The sequence below is a fragment of the Trachurus japonicus genome, chromosome 15, assembly GCF_045865225.1.
Source record: "Trachurus japonicus isolate A0001 chromosome 15, Traja_1.0".
NCBI classification, from domain to species: domain Eukaryota; kingdom Metazoa; phylum Chordata; class Actinopteri; order Carangiformes; family Carangidae; genus Trachurus; species Trachurus japonicus.
In genome coordinates, this window is record NC_140921.1 from 11,569,396 (window position 1) to 11,589,492 (window position 20,097).

General features: G+C 41.5%; 1 protein-coding gene across 3 annotated transcripts; it reads right to left on the bottom strand.

Annotated features, from left to right (window-relative positions):
- Positions 1-1,517: 1,517 nt before the first annotated feature.
- On the bottom strand, positions 1,518-19,019 carry ppm1ba (protein phosphatase, Mg2+/Mn2+ dependent, 1Ba). Of its 3 annotated transcripts, XM_085799589.1 has the most exons (7): positions 18,590-19,019; positions 10,795-11,709; positions 10,045-10,162; positions 8,573-8,687; positions 8,261-8,318; positions 5,424-5,440; positions 1,518-4,568 (listed from the first exon to the last, which is right to left on the bottom strand). In XM_085799589.1, coding segments are annotated over exons 2-7 (1,197 nt in total). In that variant the 5' UTR covers positions 11,683-11,709; positions 18,590-19,019; the 3' UTR covers positions 1,518-4,567. The 3 variants fall into 3 exon arrangements, with proteins under 3 accessions (XP_085655715.1, XP_085655713.1, XP_085655714.1); XM_085799587.1 differs by lacking the exon at positions 5,424-5,440; XM_085799588.1 differs by lacking the exon at positions 5,424-5,440 and having other exon boundaries at positions 18,586-18,982.
- Positions 19,020-20,097: the final 1,078 nt, after the last annotated feature.

Genomic DNA, 20,097 nt, shown 5'->3' on the forward strand with positions numbered 1-20,097 from the left:
TTTTACAGTGTATTTACTGAAATAAAACTGTACTAAGAACAGGACATAACTGAACAGGACTTTCCAGCAGCAGCTGAGATACACTGAGTACAGTGACTGTGTCTACTCCACACAGAAACAATGTTTGAGTCCAGACAGCTACAAGGTGTGATCAGCAATAAAACACCAGAGAATAGAAAATTATCAATACTAAAATACATCAATCTGAATTGTTGCAGTCATTTTAGGGTGAGAGAAGTTCAGAAGCTCACAAGGCTGAGACGTTAGAGGACGTTTCCCTCACCTCACATGACCTGTTTGTAAAACTAAAAAACACAAATCTGTAAAGGACCAGGGGTGTCACAAGAAAATTATAAATAATTTTACTGAATTTCATATTTTAATAGGCATTCAGCAGCTTTTAATGTGTCAACAAATACTCGTGATTAAAAAAAAAATGGGGTTACAAATTTGCATTTAAGTAATTTCCAGTATGAATCTGTTTTTAAAATAAATTACCAACAGCTGGTGTTTGTAAATCCATTGTCAAATCTTAAGTAGGCTATTTCTAGATGAATTGATTGTTCATTTAAATATTTATTTGCAATTGCTGTAGAATATGAAATAAAGGACTGCTTTATTACATTTGCTGTGACATCCATAGTCCTCCCAACAGGCCTTACTGGCAAACTTGTGCTTTACATCCTGAGTTACACTGAGACAAGGCCCTGGTACAATGTGGAAAAAACATCACAGGAAAAAAGCAACTGTTTAAACTTAAATCCATCTTTTATTGTATTATTATGTTCACTGTATGGTCTGTAACATCACAATAGCATACTGGGAAGTTAGTACAGGAAGAAGGGATGGTGAATGAATGCCCTGGGTGTCTCATGAACCTCTCCTTCTTTTAGTCTCCTCAAAAGGTCAAAAGGTGAAAGTGAGTGGGTCACACACCACTCTGAATTGCACACCAGCTTATCGTTACCTCATTCTGTCTAGAAAAAAACAGCATCTTGTTTTTAGGAGCTAAAAAAAAAAGCACTGGAATAAATAAAAAAGCAAGTGTGGAATTCATCATAGCCATCATGTGTCTGTCAATCTAACAGTGTGTACAGGAGGAGCGATCAGACACGACAGCAGCAGGTGGCAAAGAGCACTAAGGTTCATCTCCAGCCCAAAAAACAAAACAACCCACGAGAGGAATGTCATATCTGCCTTGTGCCTTTTCCAAATTTTCACTCCCCTCCTGGCGTCCACAGTCGCATCGACCCCACCGGCCCCGAATAACTGACAGGTCCAGGAGACAATATGCTTTGTAAAACTCTCTTTACTTAACATATCCTCAAATCAAAGCAACAAGTCAGGTTCAAATCATTCAGGCATCACCAAACCTGCAAAGTCTCCTTCGGAAAAAAAAAAAAAAAAAGTGAAACGTCCTCCCATGTGAGTCTTGATCATTATTCTGAATGTGGAATATAATATCAAGTTTCATTTAGGTTTTTTTTTTCTTCTTTTTTAAAATTTGTTGTAGTTTGTTTTATTTCCCAAAAAAAGAAGGAAGCCAAGAGAGCTTGTTCTGTCATTACATGACTGATGAGGAGAGGATGTGATGCTGCAGTGCTGCTTGTTTTCAGTCCATGCAGTGGAATCAGTGTGAATAATGAAGAATTACATTCAGAAAAATAAATGTTTCTCCCTCCTTCCCCTCCCTTAGCTCCTCTCCAAGCCCAGTGTCTGATATAGCTTAAACATAAACCTTAAACAGAAGGGGGATGTGTTCAGTGTGGTCAAATCTTATACAATGTTAAAGTCAGGAAATATGGAGTTGTGAAATACAAGAGTCCACAATGTCAAGAAGAATATCAAATACCAGAAAAAGTGAAAAACATGAACTATTTTCAGGGTTTTAAAAAAGTGATCAGAAATATCAGAAGTGATAGTTCAGTTTAAACAAAATCAAATTACCCTGCTGTGGATTTTTACCATTTCCTTTCCTCTCTAACATTGCGTTCCACCACACTGAACATGCCCCACGTTATCCCCACCCGCCCAGTACATCTCCCACTCACACACAAAATACACTCCTCCCTCAATCACAAAAACATGCACAACTATAGAGATCCCACCCCTCCCACTCCCTCCACCACAAACAATGAAAAAAAAAAAAAAAAAATCAATCATCCCATTAAAAACAATGCAACTGCAAATAAACTACACATTCAAGTACCTATTTGTCATATGGCACCAAGAGCGAGTGTACCACAACAACATTAACCAGCCACCAAACTCTTTTTAGGCCTATTCTCTTTCAATACTGCCACTTCAGAAAGCACAATGAGTTCTCCATCGAATGATTGAAAACAAAAAGTGTATCTTACAGTTGTGTATATAGTATTTTCAATGCAACTACAGAAAAGAATACACAGTCAAAGGTTGTGTATCCACTTTATCTATGCGCATATTTGTTTCAAAAAAGACCGACAAGGAGGTTGTTGTTTTTTTTTTCTCACAAATAATTAAATCTGAGGTTTTGTCTTTTTTTTTTTTAGTGCTCAGGTCGACAGAAATGAGACAGAGACTCCTGATCAATCCAACGAGCCAAACCAGGGCTTCTCCAGCGACCGCACCGCCCTGCGCCTCAGAGCAAAGTCTGTGTAGGAAACTGTGGACAGGTTTAAAGAGAGCCATTGAAGTGACGGTGTGAACACGGCTCTGGGTGTCGAGCCGAGTCTCTTCAGTCCCACAGTCACACTCCTTGACTTCATACAGTGAAGCACCAAAAAACCGACTTCTCTCCCATTCTGCAGTACAAGATAACGTATATTTCCTGCTCCCCTTCTCATTTTCTCGTCCATCTGTAATAGGACCACAGCCACAGTACTCTGACAAGCCATATTTAACAAAACAACACTTAAAATAAAATAAAAAGAAAGACAAAATGGTGGAATTTTTTTCAATCAAAACAAAAAAGGCATCTTTTTTTGTTTTGTTTTTCTTACACAGGATTTTCAGAAGTAGAAAAAGGCAAGTTGTAGCACAAGCAGGTTTGTGTGTATATCTATATGTGTGTATGTGTGTGTGTGTGTTGAGAGAGGGGGAAGAAGAGGGTGAGGCTGGAATCCCTTTATCCCAAACCCTGTCTTTGGAACGCTGCTGTGTGGGAACACTGTGTGTGCAACTTGGACTTTAATGATTTAGTTTGTCTATAGACACAGACGCACATATACATACACACGCACACACACATACTGGTCACACACATTAGGCCCCAACGAATACCATGGCTGGGAATTAAGATGAAACAAACAAATCAAAATATATATCTATGTATATATATATATTTATATTTATATATGAATTTAATATATAATTTCTATCTTTCTATCTCTTAAACAACAGCAGGCTCAAAAGCTTATGTTTCTGGCCACGTCTGCCAATGCAAATGACAGTGAGTCTCTTCAGCTATTTGAAGAAACAGAGAAAGCGAATAGAGAGAAAGAGAGAGGGAGAGAGAGACAGGCGAAAAGTGGGAAATCAACTGTTTGATAAAAATCCTTTTTAAGAGACTAGAGGAAGAGAAAGTGAGCGGGGACGTGCAAGAAGAGTCATCACACTTGAGTTTAAACTGTTCTGTAATTCCTATGTGCAGCCAGGCACACCAGCCTGTGTCCTGTTTTAGTCTGGACGCAGTGTGGAGGAGCCAGAATTCATAGCCAGAAGGAGCCGGTTCTGTCCTCGTGTCTCAGGTGAGCAGCCTCACGTGGTGGTCGCAGCTCTACGGTGGTAAATCTCAGGCTTTTTCTCCGGCGAGCCGGGTGCGTGGGCAGGTTTAGTGTTGGGCCCCATTTGAGTGCTGCTAGTAATGCTCAAAAAAAAAAACCCAAGCTTGCCTGAACTGGACAGCGTAGCTTAAGGTGTGTGGGAATCACAGGCTTTTGTGGTCGATTGGCTACCAGTCAGGTTTAAGTAAAAGTTCACACTTCAAAACAAATAATGCCGAAATAAAGTCGCAGCCAATAAAACCACTAAAGTCTAGTCAGTGTCTTAGAAACGTCGGCGAGTGGCTGGTTTGGTCATGGCTGGCTGGCTGGCTGTTATGAGGTCCTCCTCCTCTCTCCGTTCTGAGCAAGGCACCACGGAGCCCCGAAGTGTTCAGAGCAGGGCTGCTCCTGTGTCTCCGTCAATCCACAACAAAAACAACCACTAAAAAGAAAGCAAGGAAACGAGGGGCAAGAGAAACTGTGCTTGTTTGCCTCTCCTATGACGTCTATACTGTATATGCAGTTCTCATGTCAGATGCAGTTGTTCTTTTTTTTTTCCCCCCGACCATTTTTTTTTGTTCTATAAAAAGAACCAACTGAATCTGTTTTTGCAGTCCTCCACGCTGGGTGTGTTGTGTGTGTCTAAAACCAGGATTTCCGTTTTGATTGATCTCTCAATGTGGGGGAGGAGAAAAAAAAACTAAATCCCAGAGGAAATTAAAAAGGTGACTATGGATGTGATCTTGTGTGGAGAAGTGGTCCTGTTTATTTGGATCAGGCAGTTGTGCTGGACAGCTACCAGTGGTACTCCAAATCAGCTCCGCTCTGCAGGAGGAAAGCAACCGAGAGAAGGGGGAGAGAGATGATGATGAGAGGAGAAACATAGAGGAGGAGATCATGACAGGAAAAAGGAGGAGGAAAGGGGGATGAGAGAAAATATGGAAAAAGAAGACAGGGTGATAGAGAGGGGGGGAGAAAAAAGAAGACAGTGTTATTAAATGTAGAAAGTAACATTCAATGACTTTGCTCCCCAACCTGGACTTCAAGGAGAAGTTCCCCTATAATAAATCAACACAACAAGAAAATAACAAAACAAAGTAAAAAACAAACAAAAAAAACAAACAGTTATAGCAGAGTAAGCCAGGGCACACGTTCAACCTCAGAGTAAAGGTCCTTTCTGCAACAATACGCCAACACAACAAGTCCAAGGCCTTTGGTCTCATTGCAGGGAGTGACACAGAAACAGAGACTGTTATATGCTTGCGTGCAGTTGAGGAAAAGACTGAGTGAGACAGCGATGCATGCGTGTAGGGCCAGTGCATGCGTGTTTGTGTGCATGTGATGTGAGAGAAAGAGAGAGGAGGGGGGGCTGACAGGACTTGACCATTCATCTTCATCAAACCTGGACCAGTCATGTCCGCACACAGACGTCCAGACACATACACACACGCCTTAAGCTCTAAATGGAGCTCAACATGCTAGAGAGTAGATCAGAGCAGGGAGTAGAGACTGATGAAGGAGTGACAGGGGGGATATGCGCAACAGGTCGCCACTTACATGCCTGTAAGAATGTGTGCCAGTGTGTGTGTGTGGGTGTGGTGATCGTATGTGTGTACATGAGGGGTTGGAAGAAGGGGGGGAGGGGTGTAACAGTTATATATGTGATATGTGATCACTTACCAAATGAAACAGGAGGGCTGCGTTAATCAGAGGGTGAACACACAGTTAGACAAATCGGTACATCCCTTATCATGTGTGTTATGTGTCTAAGTGTGTTCTTTACCACACACCTTTTAATAGGTATAATGTTTTTAGTTTTTCCCCCTCTTCTGCCTAAACAAAGGACAACGCTTTGTTTTTAAGTTTTAAGTTAAAGGTGCCACCAGTAATTATTATTTTCTAATTTTTCCTGCACATATAGATCGACCCAGGTCTGTCAGTTGTCATTCTCACCTGGCTTCGTTATATCCTTATCCTAGCACTATCATCATAGCTCACTCTCAAGGCATTACAATAAAACTAACATCAGCTATGAGAACCTATGTTGTTAGAGCAAATGTCAACACTAACCATTTAGCTACTTAATGTTGATCTACTAGTTTACACAAGAATAAAATGACTACTGAAGATGAGATGTGAGTCATTCTAACTTGGATACTTGTCAGTAATTCAGAATATCCGCCAATTTTTAACACTTAAAACTCACTGCTTTTTTGTTCTTTCTCTTTTGTGCCATAAGAAGCATAACAAGTGGTAATTTGTAGTTTTATCACACTACTAAATATGGAGAAATATGGAGGAATACATGTTTTGAGCCATAATTTACTGATAGCACCTTTAATTTAAAAAAAAAGAAAGAAACTATAAAAAACAATTTGTTCTTAACTGCTGTACAAATGATGTACCTTAGAGTCTTTACCAGTTTAAAAGTAAAAATCTTAGCCAAACCATAAAATCAGAGCTTAAACATTACTATTAAAATCTATTTAAAGCCACTATGAGCAAAATCTGTAAATTTATGATGTTAGCATCCCCTGGGCAAAAAGAGACAATGTGGCACAGATCAATGCACATCCCACTATCCCGCCCCGTTCCCACAGGGATCAGACTAACGTCACAGACAGCACCATATTTTTTATAAACACAAACTTCATCAAGAATCTGAAAGATGCTATGATTGCTCACATAGTAGCTTTAAGCAGAGTAGAAAAAGCCCTTTTCATTTGTGTGTCAGTGTGTGTATGTGTGCATAAGACAAAGAGATAAAACTGTAGTAACTCTTGCATCCTTACACACTCAGGCCAAGACAACACTGAGGTGAATATCACCTCCAACACAAGCCCCTCAGCCTAATATACCATACCAATACCAAACTCCAACTCTAACCTGAACACAGACAGACATACATAAGAACAGACCGGACACAACAGCAGCAAACAAACATCCGAAAACCGTCACAGTGGCATCTCAGTATGGCTTTCTCTCACAGTTACATCTGATTGCATTCACACACTCACAAATCCACTGCAACAACACACATGAGACCACACGAGTCACCAACTCTCCTGCTTTCCAGTCATCATGTCAGAGGGAACATGTTTCTGTAAAACCTGCCAACACACAAGCTTCTATTTCCAAATCTGTGGGCAAGACTTCAGAGTCGGAGTGGAGTACAACACCAACATTTATATCAGATAGTGACCACCACAGCCTGAAATGTTCACCTCAAATAAATAGAAAACTGGGCTTTTATGTGACACAGGACACTGTTAGAAACATGAGTACCGTATATTTAATTGTTTGTTGTTGATAAACTATCTGCGTCACGAACAAAAGAGGACCTGTGTATTTGGGTCTCTGGAACATACTGAGCACAGGGACAGGCAGCAGAGAAGAGGATAATGTTGCAGCAACGTTTGAAAAGTGTCTTTTGACATTTTGATACTTTGCTTTGAAACAGGTAAAAAGCTGACTACAGCCAGCGTCCTCGATGAAGGAGCAGGCAACAAACCTTTCAGAGCCACTTTTCAAGCCTACACAATGCAAGTGTTTGATTTTTTTTTTCACAGAAGTACTGTAGTCCCTTCTGCAACCCATAGTCCCTAGTGTTGTGTAGTATTTGGCGTAACCTATTGTCATGTTCTTTTTTTTGTACAGATCTAGTTTAGACTACTGCTTTATCTACAGGGTACGTGCATGGGTGTGTGTGTGTGAGTGTGTGTGGTCTAGGTCTGTACCTTGTATCACTAATATTTCTAAACAACACAAAAGGGCAGCACAAAGCTGAACGATGCAGAGCCAGATCTGACTTTCAGCAGGAAAAGTATGCTTGCAATTCTATAAACCATGGAGTTGACCTCACAAAGGGGAACACTGTTCTAGTATTTGTGTTTTGGGATTGTGCTGCATATTATTTTGGTGCCTAATAAATTCAGAGTGTGTTGGCTTAAGAATCTGTCATGGTAGCTTTGCGTCAGGATGGAGAAAACAGAGGAGAAGCAAAGAAACAAACTAATAAAAGGACTCTTTGATGCACAGGGAGTGCCCCGTTGGAGAGATATCAGCACATCAATTTGAAGAGAATGCTTTTATCTGCAGAAACTGGATTTAGTAGAAGAGCAAAAAAATCTCAGTTCCACGAGAGAGACTTTTGACAGAGCTATGTCGCCATGCATGGGCTGGCAAGAAGGTGTGCATCATGCAGCGTTTTAACATAATGGGAGGGTGTGATTTCTCACAGCCTCCTCCAAAGTCAATTTTGATACTTCATCTGCCATGGTTTGGAGTGTTTCAAATAAATACGGTACACAAATTCACCAGTCTGGTCCCGCCAGACGGGATGAATCAACAGAAGACTAAGAGCTTTTCAGATATCATTGAAATTCGTGTGTGCAAGATAAACTTGACAAAAACAAGACAGCCGATATCTCAGGATGAGTAATATGGCCTCAAGACATTAGAATATGATTTGTATATGAGTGTTTTATCATTCATCCGTCACACATACTGACACTCACCCCATCTTCCTCCCTGTATGGGTTCAGACGGTTGTACACTGCTTCAATAACACTGCGTCTGGAGGGAGAATACAGATACAGAAATGTGATTACTGTAGGTCATTTGAGCTGTTCCATCAAAAGTAACAGCAGAACAAGGTATAGTGAGATGTAGCTGTGAACATCTGGTTCGTACTTCAACATCTGGGCAGACTATGGATCTTAGTACAAAGTTACACTAAGTTTCACATTCTCCGTGCACTTCTTTAGTTTTAGTCCAGGTGTTTCTGACCCCTGTGATGAAATAAGACAGAGCAGGGCAGTGGTCCTTACTTGCTGGCAAGGCCTCCCCCTGGTGGCAGAGGGGGCATGCCGCTGTCAGTGGACAGGTTCCTCATCACCGTCACCAGGTCCGGAAACCCCTCCTCCCCTGGCCGAGACAGCATCTCTGCAACAACACCAGGCAAAAAGTTGTTACACAAGTCAGTATCAACAGTGCTGCTGCTGCTGCTGCTGCTGCTGCTGCTGACGGCTAAGAACAGCTGGGGAGAGACTGCAGACAGGGTGAGGAGGAGGAGAGAGAGGAGAGAGACCAAAAATCTGACAAATGAAGGAGAGAGGAAGTTGAGATGGAAACCGTACAAGAGAATCTGTGGACATGAGAGCCCCTCCGAGACAGAGAGAGAGAGGGAGAGAGGGAGGGAGGGAGGGGGAGACGGTGACAGAGAGAGGCCTGCAACTGAGATGAGAGTGGCATGAGGCCAGGTCAATGTTCAGCCAGAGCATTCCTCTCCCTCTTTCTCTTCTTGTCTCGTTCTGTTCCCCCCTTTTCTTTCTATCTCCCAGTATTAGACTGCACCTGAGCCAAACATCCACTCTGCTTCACCCAAACAAAACTTTGCATATCTGTATTTCATCCAGTAATGTCAAAAGATTCGGGAGTACCAGATCCATCCATTCAGCAGACATTCATTTGCTGCATCACATGCATTAACTGCTTCTATGTTTTATCATCTGCATTACACAATAGATGTTACAAAGTATTCCCCACACGCTACACCTATGGTCTTCCATTTAAAATCAAGACAAAAGTGGTACCTGTGTACCTAGATTCACAGAGCTGACATAACCAACAAAGACTAGAGTAGCTGCACTGTGTTTACCAGAGGGTCTCGTACATCCTGAGATGAAATCAGAAAAAAAGAAAGGACAGAAAGACAAGGAGGAAAGCAGGGAATCCATCCAAACAAGACGGGAATGTTTGAGCAAGGGAGGAGGGAGAAAAAGCCGTGTTTAGGGAGGGAAAGGGAGGAGAGGAGCAAACGGGGAATAAAGAGGCGAGATGCTTGCTGAAATGGAAAAGGAGGTCATGATGGTGTCATTCTTCTGCTGTGAGCCGGAGCTAACTTGGCTGGAGGTTAGACAATAGAGAGTAGCAGGGTCAGTCGGTGGAGAAAACATAGACAGATATGATACACTGTTTGCTTCTGGATAGGGATCCTGTGGCTCCAAGAAAAACCTTCACAGGACAGACAATCTTATTGATAATCTCATTTATTGAGATCATGAATAAGAATCCTTATTCATAAAAGCAGTTTACCTCATGACTTGTTCCATTCACTGTCAATTTTTGTTCATTTTCATGACCAAACGGTCATTTTGAGCAACATAAGCATCGAAAATAAAACAGTTTTAAAGAGAAACTAATGCAGATTAAGAAATTGAGCAACTAAAATCAAGAACCTTCATGTTCATCATGTTTTCTTATAAGATTGTTGTTGTTTTTCTCATCCATCCATTCTCACCTTCCACTCGAGACTCCAGATATTTGTTGAGCTCAGCGTCTTTCCTCACAGCTTCCTCTGACACTTTGGGAGCGCTGGGCAAACACACTAACACAACACTCATGTTATCCCGGCTCCCCTAAGATGGACAGGAAGAGAAAGGAACCAAGACAGAGCAGGTAAGACAGGGAGTTACTGTGTAATGAAAGCATGTACTGCTGCTGACAACTGCGCAGCTGACGCAATGCTGATACTGACACCTAACGTCAACATCAGAACGTACATATCATGTTCATGCAACACTGTTTGACCACCTGAACACTCATTAACTATTGAAATCCATAATAATTGACGCAGCTGCTGCTCAGAAGCAATGAGGAAACTTTAAAACCAACATGTTTGATTCTTGTGCTTACATTCTTGGCTTTTTTTTTTTTTTTTTGCTTTGTTGTGTTGTAGAACTGCCCCATCTATTTCGTTTTCTGCTCCTTTCTTTATTGATGGACCATTTAGTTGTTCACCATTGTAACTAGGATTACTTTCAATTGCACCAACAAAAAACATTATGCATATTGACTATTTCTTCATCATACAATTCCCTTTTGAACAGGAAATTCAAAGAGGTCATCTTGGGGACAATAATTCTCAAAACTAATTTTTGCCAAACCGGTTTTCTTGGAGAACTTGATTCTGCTAGATTTAATCTCTACAGACCATTACCAAACAGAGGCTATCCCAGTCGCGCCGGGTACAATAGAAACGTGTACACACCTTGTGCAGGCAGGTATCCACCACTTCGTTGCAGACTCTTTCCAGGTCATCAGACACCTCAAGCCTGGATTTCACAAAGTCGCACAGCTCTTCGTTGGACATGACGTCCCAGATGCCATCACACGCCAGGATCACAAACTGATCCTGTTCTGGGGCACGCACCATCTCATACACTTCCGGTTCGGGGCTCACCAGCTGCTCTGTGGGCCCTTTCCCATCCACGCACTTGTAATCATAGTCCCCCAAGGCTCTTGATACTGCCAGTGATCCATTAACCCTCTGAATCATCACCGAGCCGCCAGCATTTTGGATGCGCTCCCTCTCGCGTGGGTTGCAAGGCTTGTGGTCGTGTGTGGCGAAGCACACGTGTGAATTGCGGAACAGAACAGCTCGAGAATCGCCACAGTTAATGAAGAAGAAATGCTCGGGCGACAGGAGGATTCCCACGGCTGTGGAACCACTACGGTCCAAGCCATTTCTAAGGTCGGAGAAGCTGCGCATGTGCTCGTCGATCCTCAGGAAGCCCGTCCGGATCCCGGCTTTCACAGACTCCACAGTGGGAGGTGCTGGTGCTGGAGGGTCACTGGAGGAACTGTCTGAACCAGTCGGGGAGCCTGCTGTCCCTCTGGTCCCTAAGCTAGCGCTGATTATGTGTTCCAGGAGATGCTTGGAGCAGTAGTTGGCAACCCTCGAGCCAGCGTGACCATCGTAGACGGCAAAAAATGACCAGTCAGTCATTCCAGGAGCAGGAAGTCCCAACACAGCTGTATGAGCATCTTCCATCTCCACTCGCCAACCCTGCATGGAGCTGAGCCCGTAGTGCACGCCATTGCCTTCACCATGTGAGTTGTGCTTCTCTGTCTTGGGTTTGTCCAGGAAAGCACCCATGGCTGTGCTTGTGAGACCCACTGCTTCCTGTGGGGACAGACAAAAAGGAGACAGACACCAGTCAAAAAAAAAATCAGAATGCAAGGTGATGAGTTTAAAAACAAACTGTAAAATGGCTGCAGTATCGGAAATGCCTCCGGAAATGCCGGCATTTTGGATTGAAGCCGAAGTAAGAGAGACGGCATTCCCCATGCACAGACTCAGATTCAACCTAACGCCTCATTTTACTCTTTTCAAACCAACTCATTTTTGGACACACACCGGTCTTGAGTTGTGTGTGAACTGCAGGAGCTGAGTGGGAACTATAGGCTTCTCTGAGTGTGGCCACCTAGGCTTGATCTACCGATAGCCTGTACGTGAGATTGAGAGGACATCTGTACATTGCAGTCACAGAGAATAACCACAGTTACGCTCTCCCATCTCTACTGCATGAGTCAATGCATGTACATCAGTCACACGTCGCACCACCCAATAACCACAAGTAAATTCTCGAACTGTGGAAAACAATTGAATGCAAACAAGTCGTGGGTATATGTCACATAGATCAGCTTTCATTTTCAGGTTGTTGAACCCAATTGTTAACATAAATTAGGCTCTCGCTCCAAGTTGCAGTGGTTTTTTCATGTCGGCCAACAAACACAGATTAGAGATCAACTGAATCTCTGAGGGGTCTGATAATGTGAACCCTGCAAATATCCCAAAGATTTTTAGGGAGTTGAACTTGGACTGCTCGGGTTTTTAAGGCATGTGAATGTTTCTTTTACTGTTTACTTAATAGGCCTAAAGGAATAATTCAACCAAACAGTGGTCGCTGCTCATCATATCCAGAAATAACACAGCCACTCTGGTTTATGCTTATAGAGACTGAGGAGCAAGCTTAAAAGCTTCTTTGGCCGGCCAGAACCGGCTACTAAGAGCATTAACAACCTCCGTGGAGTAGTCGAGAGAATACGTTATCTGTCCATAACTGCACCTGCATTAGCTAAATGAACAGCAGAAGGCAGATGATAGCAGAGAGAAATTCTATATCCAGCTTATGTAAACTGGTAACATACCAACCTATACAGTCTTATTGATTGTCACACCACTTAATGGCCTCTTAGTCTTGGAAAATGCCCTGTTAACATTTAGTTGATCAATAACTACTACTTACAGATAAGTTTGAGGTATACTCAAGGTTTCGGTCTGTTATATACCTGACCTGTACATGTGTTCAATGTTAAATGTTGTATATCACATATCAAATACCCTGGTTTTCCTCTATTAGCCTACATTATAGTTGACTTAAAGGTAAAGGGTAAAAAAAAAATGGTACCTGGCAAATGATGAGAGGAAGTCAATCACCTGAGCTGAACAAAGTCAAATCTGTCTACACAGGAAATTTTGAGGCTGTCTTAGATTAAAGTAAATCTTAACCAATACCACTGTCTACTTTGCCCACAGGTAAACTTGCATTCCCCTCTCATTTCACATGCGTAACTGCAACAGCAAAGGTCCTCACATATTTCTGTGCATGTACATTGCGCTGGGCTGTGAGCTGACTGAGCACTGTAAAATCACATGTATGAGAACAGCAGCGCTGTGGCTTAACGGATCCAGTGGAAGAGGTTTGAGTGTCTTCCTGTTGTGCTACTGCTTTTGCTACACAGCTGGTGTACTCAAGGTTTAAGAGTCACTCACGTCCCAAAGTTACAACCTGACTTATTTGATAACAACTGGACCAAACCTGAAATGAGGGGATCTGAACTTTATTATAATTACTAAATAGAACATAAACTTTACTGTAGTCTCTGTTATTTCATGTAGAAAACACTAATCTTTTTCCTCCAGTAATGTTTGTAGTTGACACATTATTGGCTCCTGTGGTGTGTGATGCACACAAACCAAGCCTGTGACAAGAGAAATGGCCAAAACAGTTGTACATGAGAACCGTATCCAAGGCAGCAGGTGATACACAATACAGTATGAAGCTTTAATCATATCAAAAGACTGCACATGACACTTATTTCTACAACATTTACTCCTGGAGACTAGAGCAGGAGTCAGAACAGAGATGATTTTTTTGGTAGGTGGCTGTGTTTGTTTGCCTGATGAAAGATTTTTGTCAATAGTATTTTTTTTTAGAAAAGAGAGGTTTGTATGACTTTTAGTCTTCCTACTCATTCAGCAAAGATACAAAGGGTGTGCTTCATTTTTCATATCAGCAAACACAAACACACACAGGCACACTTGGCCTCTGATCACATATCAAAGGGCTGAGAAGCATCACTAGTCCAAAGCACTTGAATTATTACCTTGACAACAGATGCATTTAAATTATCAGGAGATATCAAAGCCACGAATAAAATCACCATACCAAATGATCTGCTCTTTCACCTGTACAGCAAACACACACACACACACACACACACACACACTGTATATCGCTGCAGCCGAGACTCTGCCATTTTATTTTCTACAACACACACCAAGTCCTGTTGGTGGCGTTGTGTTGAAAAAATAAATATCGGTACTACCATACGATGGTGGTAAAAGCAGTGACATAAGCTCTGAGAACTTTAGGGGATGATGTCACCCGGAGTCTGATGTCTCCATGGCTACGCAGCTTGGAGTGGCAGCTGAGTGGTTGCCGTGGCAACAGCAGCAGTAAGACACTGGTGGTTGCAGCATGCGACAAGAGGGCCGCACAGCCATGGATGCAGCTGTGTGTGTGTGTGTGTGTTTGCGTAGACTTGTGTGGCCGTTTGTGGCTCAACAAAAGGTGTCAAAACCCGGCCTTCCTCCGACTTACACATTTGCCGTTTCTGTTTCTCACGCGTCGTCTTGCTGATTGTTCTTTGAGAGTCAAAGTTGAAATCTGGCAAAGAGAGGGAACCCACAATACCCACAGGTCTCAGACTTCAGACAAGCAGGGCAGCTTTAACATGCTAACTCAATTTACCAGTCAGCTGCTGATGGGATACACGCAGAGCCAGATTAGCTTGTCAAACACAGACTCCACTAACACGCAGCTGGAAACTAGCACTCTCCCTTTCCTGGCTCTTGTTTGTGATGACATTAAAGTGCACAATATGCAATATAGAAGCCAACATCTACGTTTCACATCAGCATTATGACAGTACAGTTGCATTGTACTTGGTGGGGAAAACGACACGTGACAGGTGTGTTTGGATGAATTAACACAATCAAAGCAGTGACTCGACATGATACCTTGTGGACAGGCTATTGGGAAATACAGCATGGTGGTTAGAGCCACTGCAGAGTTAAATTGTCAGTAATCTATAACTAATCTAAGAGTCCTCCTCCTACTTTATCCTACAAGCTAAGTGCAGTAGTCAAACTGGTTGTTTCATTTCAGTACAGCAGTGAGTGTGGGTGAAATGTAACTTGTACATTTGATGAAGTACAGTTCTCTGTAAATCATCTATGCATTGCAACAAAATTAAGATAGTTTTTATCTGGTTGAGAATTGTCTTTAGTGCTAAAAACAAAACTGAACCATGAAAATGGGTGACTCAGTTCCTTTTCGCAGTTTATATAGTTAAAAAAGCCAATACTGCAGGTATGGGGTAAAGTTTTTTTTAAATGATCATTTCCTACTAATGTGCTTATATTGCCATTTAGGTAGAGGATTATGTTTCCACTGAGTAAGTGTCCATTAGCCACATCCGCATTTGAGAGTAAAAAACCAAAGGTATCTGGGACAGTTGGTGTAATGCAATCGCTTCAGTTATGATGAAGATTGTAGCTGAAATTAAATCAGTTTTTACCCCCTCCACTCCCCCGAGTGAGACTCCCTGACTTTTTTACAAATTAGAGAGGTGAAACACACAAGGCGGTGGATATCTCAGATCCCTCTCTTTGATGACTCATCATTGAAGCCGCATCAGAAGCAGTCAATTTCCCGGAACAAGTGCTCTTTGAACAGATAGCTTCAGCCGTCTTCAGAGCAGTGTGGCGTCGGGAAAGCTATAGGGCCTTCACTGGACCAGACTGGAGTCTATCAGACCATGGCCAAAGAGGAGGTACATGTGTCATGTTATACTGGACTAAGTGGATTCTCTGAAACAAGGAGAGCATGTGTACTTGTATATACCTGCTCCTTCGCTCTCTCTCTGTCTCTCTAGAAGTTTGGCCTGCCTTCAATTTTACTCCCAGGCTTAAAAGTTGAGAAACAGTGGGATGTAGTGAGGAGGAAGACAGAGTGATGAATGGCATGTCACTAAAGGAGAATTATGCAAGTCTGGTCGTTTTTCCGCTGTTTTGTAACCCTTTCTTCGGCCATATGCATTTGTTTACAACAAAGCCGGCGAGAAATATATCAATAGAGCGGTACATAACGTTATATATCGATGTTAAGGCGGGTATATTTGTTGTTGTAGTCTTATCTGTCATAAACAAGAGATTACAGGTAACAGGGTGTGTTTGTATCACGGTGTCGCAGAGAGGAGGGCTGGGTCACCGGGGCAGTGGCGCTGATCTTGCAAGGTTGGTTTTCGGTCAAGAGACGCTACATGAAAGGCAGAGAGACTCCATTCTCCCTGTAACAAGTTACATGTTATTATTTAACCGTCACAATTACTCAAAAGCTGTTTAATTAAAGGTAAAAATGTAGCATAGTTAAGCTAAAAAATCCTGCATAGTTCCTCTTTAACATATGATTTCATATAAACGTAGATGGATAAAATGTATTTAGCTGGTTCCATAACAATGTTTTAGGCCACATTTTGAGGTTTAAAGCAGTCCAGACTCCAATATCCAGCTGAAGTCATAGTCAAGGTGTGTGTTTATCTTGATCACAAAGGTTCTTATCTAAGTAAAATGGATAATGGTTCACCTTTGGTATTAAAAAAAAACCTGTGTGCATAACTTGAGTGTAACAAGGAAATGTGATAAAATGCCTACATAAACTTAAGTAAATTACCTTAGGTGTTAGCACACCTTAGTATCATGGGTAATTAAGCACACTCCAGATTGCATGTACTGGTGTCATTTGGGCCACCAGTATAAACAGGGACAGTTTATGCTGGCTAATTCTAAAAAGGGAAAACAGTGTTATCAGAAAACACATCTGCAACTCAGTCTTTTCTTGTTCAGACATATGCACACAGTTAATCCATCTCTCCCACTTGGCACTTGACAAACTTATTATCAGTTATTTTAAGCTTGCCAGCTAACACCATATCTGAGTGTACATCTGTGTGTGACGTGATTCAGTCAAGGGACACGACCAAAAGTGTATAGATAAATGCCTTTGGACAGGCTGAAAGGCTTGCAGCGGTCATTGGCTAAAACAGCATGGCTAGTGCAGGATTTCACATCAAGGTGCCAACACAAACATGCCACTGATGATGCTGCCATTTCTGGAACACACCGTCACACAAACACTCAGGCCCACACGCACACACACCAACAACCCAATAAAACTACCCACAACAAGCCAATAAAACAAGTTAATTCCTGTACTGGTGTCTCACTAGAAAGGAATACAAACAACGAAGGAAGCTTTGTTTGTAATTACATTAGACACTGTTGAGCAGACTGACAGCAAATCATGTAATAACAGTGTCAAACTTCACAACAGGAAGTGGCAAAATATACCTTGTTCTCCTGCCCCTGTACTCTGTGCAGATACCAGAAAAACCTACAAAACTCACAGCTTCACATGTGTGAGTCACACCTGTTGCAAACATTCAGGTGGAATTTCAAAAAAAGAATAAGAAAAGAGAGAGTCCTTATCAATTGTCAATCATTTTTTTTCAATGTAGCTGGCACTGATGCGTAGGATTATTGGCAAGGAATCCTGTATTTCCAGACCATCATAAATCAAAACAAGAACCTAATCAGACTTAATGTGAAGGGTGCAAATGTTTTACACAATCACATGATCAGACATTATTAACATCAGTCACCAAACCACTGCCATGTCACTCATCACTCATTGTGCGACTGCAATCCGTCAATTACTAAATATAGAAAATGATTCATGGGTACATTTGAAAATTGTGATGATGGTGATGAGCTATATTTCAGACACAATTGGGTCCATATAAAACCTATAAACACCAACATCAACACAGACAGCCTATAAATCAAACTAGAGCTCTCACTCCAGAGATTTAAAAAACATATTTCCAGAAGCATGAGAAATACCTTACATCACTTTATGTAAGTTAGGCCCCTTGTCATTTCATTTCTTGAGTCCCTTAGTCTAGACATTTGCCTTAATGCTAAAACTGTGATGAACAAGTAACATAACAACAACAAAATGGGACCCCGGAGTGGGTAATAACTGCTGAATAGCCTACATCTGTAAGACCGTTAATATAATGTGATCATCACATCACACCAAGATGCACACCACTATCAGTTTATTGTTATGATCTATATTTAATGATAACGAGCTCGGACTCGGCTTATAATATAGGGCAGGGCTCCAGACTAACTTTTTGTTTTTACCAAGAGCACAGTGGCCTCTAACTTAAATTTTTAGGAGCGCAAGCAGAAAATTTAGGGGCGCACCCCGTAAGCCGACTTGCAAAGCATATATTCCCAATTCCTTTTAATTCATGATCCTCAAACACATTGGCCTGACACCTGTAATGACAAGATACCAGATTCTTGGAGTGGCCCCTTCACATTTCACCTGTGTTGAAAAATATTTATACCCGAACATATTTACTGGTTTCAAATGTGCAAGTAGATGGAGAATTTACTTGCACTGTCTCCAATTTTAGGGGCAAAATGCCCCCATTTATAGGCAGTTTGGAGCCCTGATACAGGGGCATTTATGTCGGTGGCTATGCAGCTAACTAGCGAACTTCACTGTTGTCAAAGTGTTATCTACACGTTAGCGGCTGATTAGCTCGTGTTAGTGTTTTCTAGAAACCAGGCGTTACTTACTTACTTTTGTAGGTTGGCGAAGTTATCTATCAGTTCGTCTTCTTGTGTCGTGCTGTGGCGACAGGGTCAGGTATGTTTAAGTGCCCAGGCTTGTTGTGATAATGGGCTTAGCTCCCGTTAACGTTAAAAGCCACTTTCGTTAGCCACCGCGGCCCCTGCTCGTCAGCTAGCTTTGATGAAGCTAGCCAGCATTTCACACGGTCACAGTTCTCCTTTCAGCATGTCTCTGCATCGGAATAAGGCTTTTATATAGTACATGTTTGGGCACTATAAAACCCAGGGAGCACCAAATAAATAGCAGTCAATCAACGTAGCCAGCCGGTTATAACGAAAGACCCCCCTCAAAAACCTCGATTATGTGCGCCTAGCTAATTTTGGCTAAAGCTAAATGTATGAGGCAGATGACGTTCTTTTTCAACATCCAGTTTGGGGGCGTGACCAGCCTTTCGCTCTCTGCTGTGATTGGACAAACGTCGATCCGAAGCCGAAGCGTGATTGGTCGACGAATAAGTCAGTCAGATATCTTGCTCTGAGAGACTGTAAACAATGAAAATCAAGTTGTTTGAATGGTGTGTCTGTGTGTATGTGTTACTTTTAAGTACAGACACATATTCACACACATCCCTTTTGACTTTTTCAGATTTTTTACTTACTTATAAGGGTAAAAATCTTTGAAACAAAGGCCTATGTTTAGAACCTGAAAGGAAATTTTATCAGCAAAATGTATTTCAGCAATGACTAATAATAGTGCTCATCATACAGTAAAATGTCCCCTCTGAGGTGTTATTAAATGTTATATTGGTGTTCTATAAATTATATATATGTACTACTGTTTAGTTTAGTGAGTTTATTCAGGTCTTATAGAATCAAGTACACACAACAATAAACAACATTATATAGCAACACATGATTTTAACATAAATAAACAACAAACTTAATTAATTTCTTCTTCTTCTTTTTTTTACCTTAAAGTATACATATAAACCAAACAAATGTATTTGTTTGTAACTTGTCATGTCAAATGCTTGAAAGTATGTCAGGTAATTACTGTATCTCATTAGACTATGTGCATTTTTATGTAAAATCTTTAAAATTCTTAATGTCAAAATCTGACTTTGAATCTGAAAAGTAACTAGAAGCTAAAAATGTAGAATGTATACAGTGGAGTAATAATACATTTTCGCAGATCTGATTGAATAGAACTGCTAAAGTACAGTAGAAGGCTAAAATACTTATGTACTAGTCAATTTTTGCTCGACAACCAATATCATGCATCCTATTTTGTTCTGTCATTGTACCACTTAAATGCCTTTACTCCTTGTTTAGGTGGCATTAACATTATTACTGTAAGATACCCGTGGGTCCCAGTTGAGAAAATTTTCAACCACAAAATCACTACATTCTTTCTTGTCTGCTGTTTGCAACTGAACTTATCTTCTCTGTTTTATAGCAGAGGAATTATTGGGGCAGAAAGGTATGTCAAGCTTTCATGGCAGCAGGATTACTTTGTTT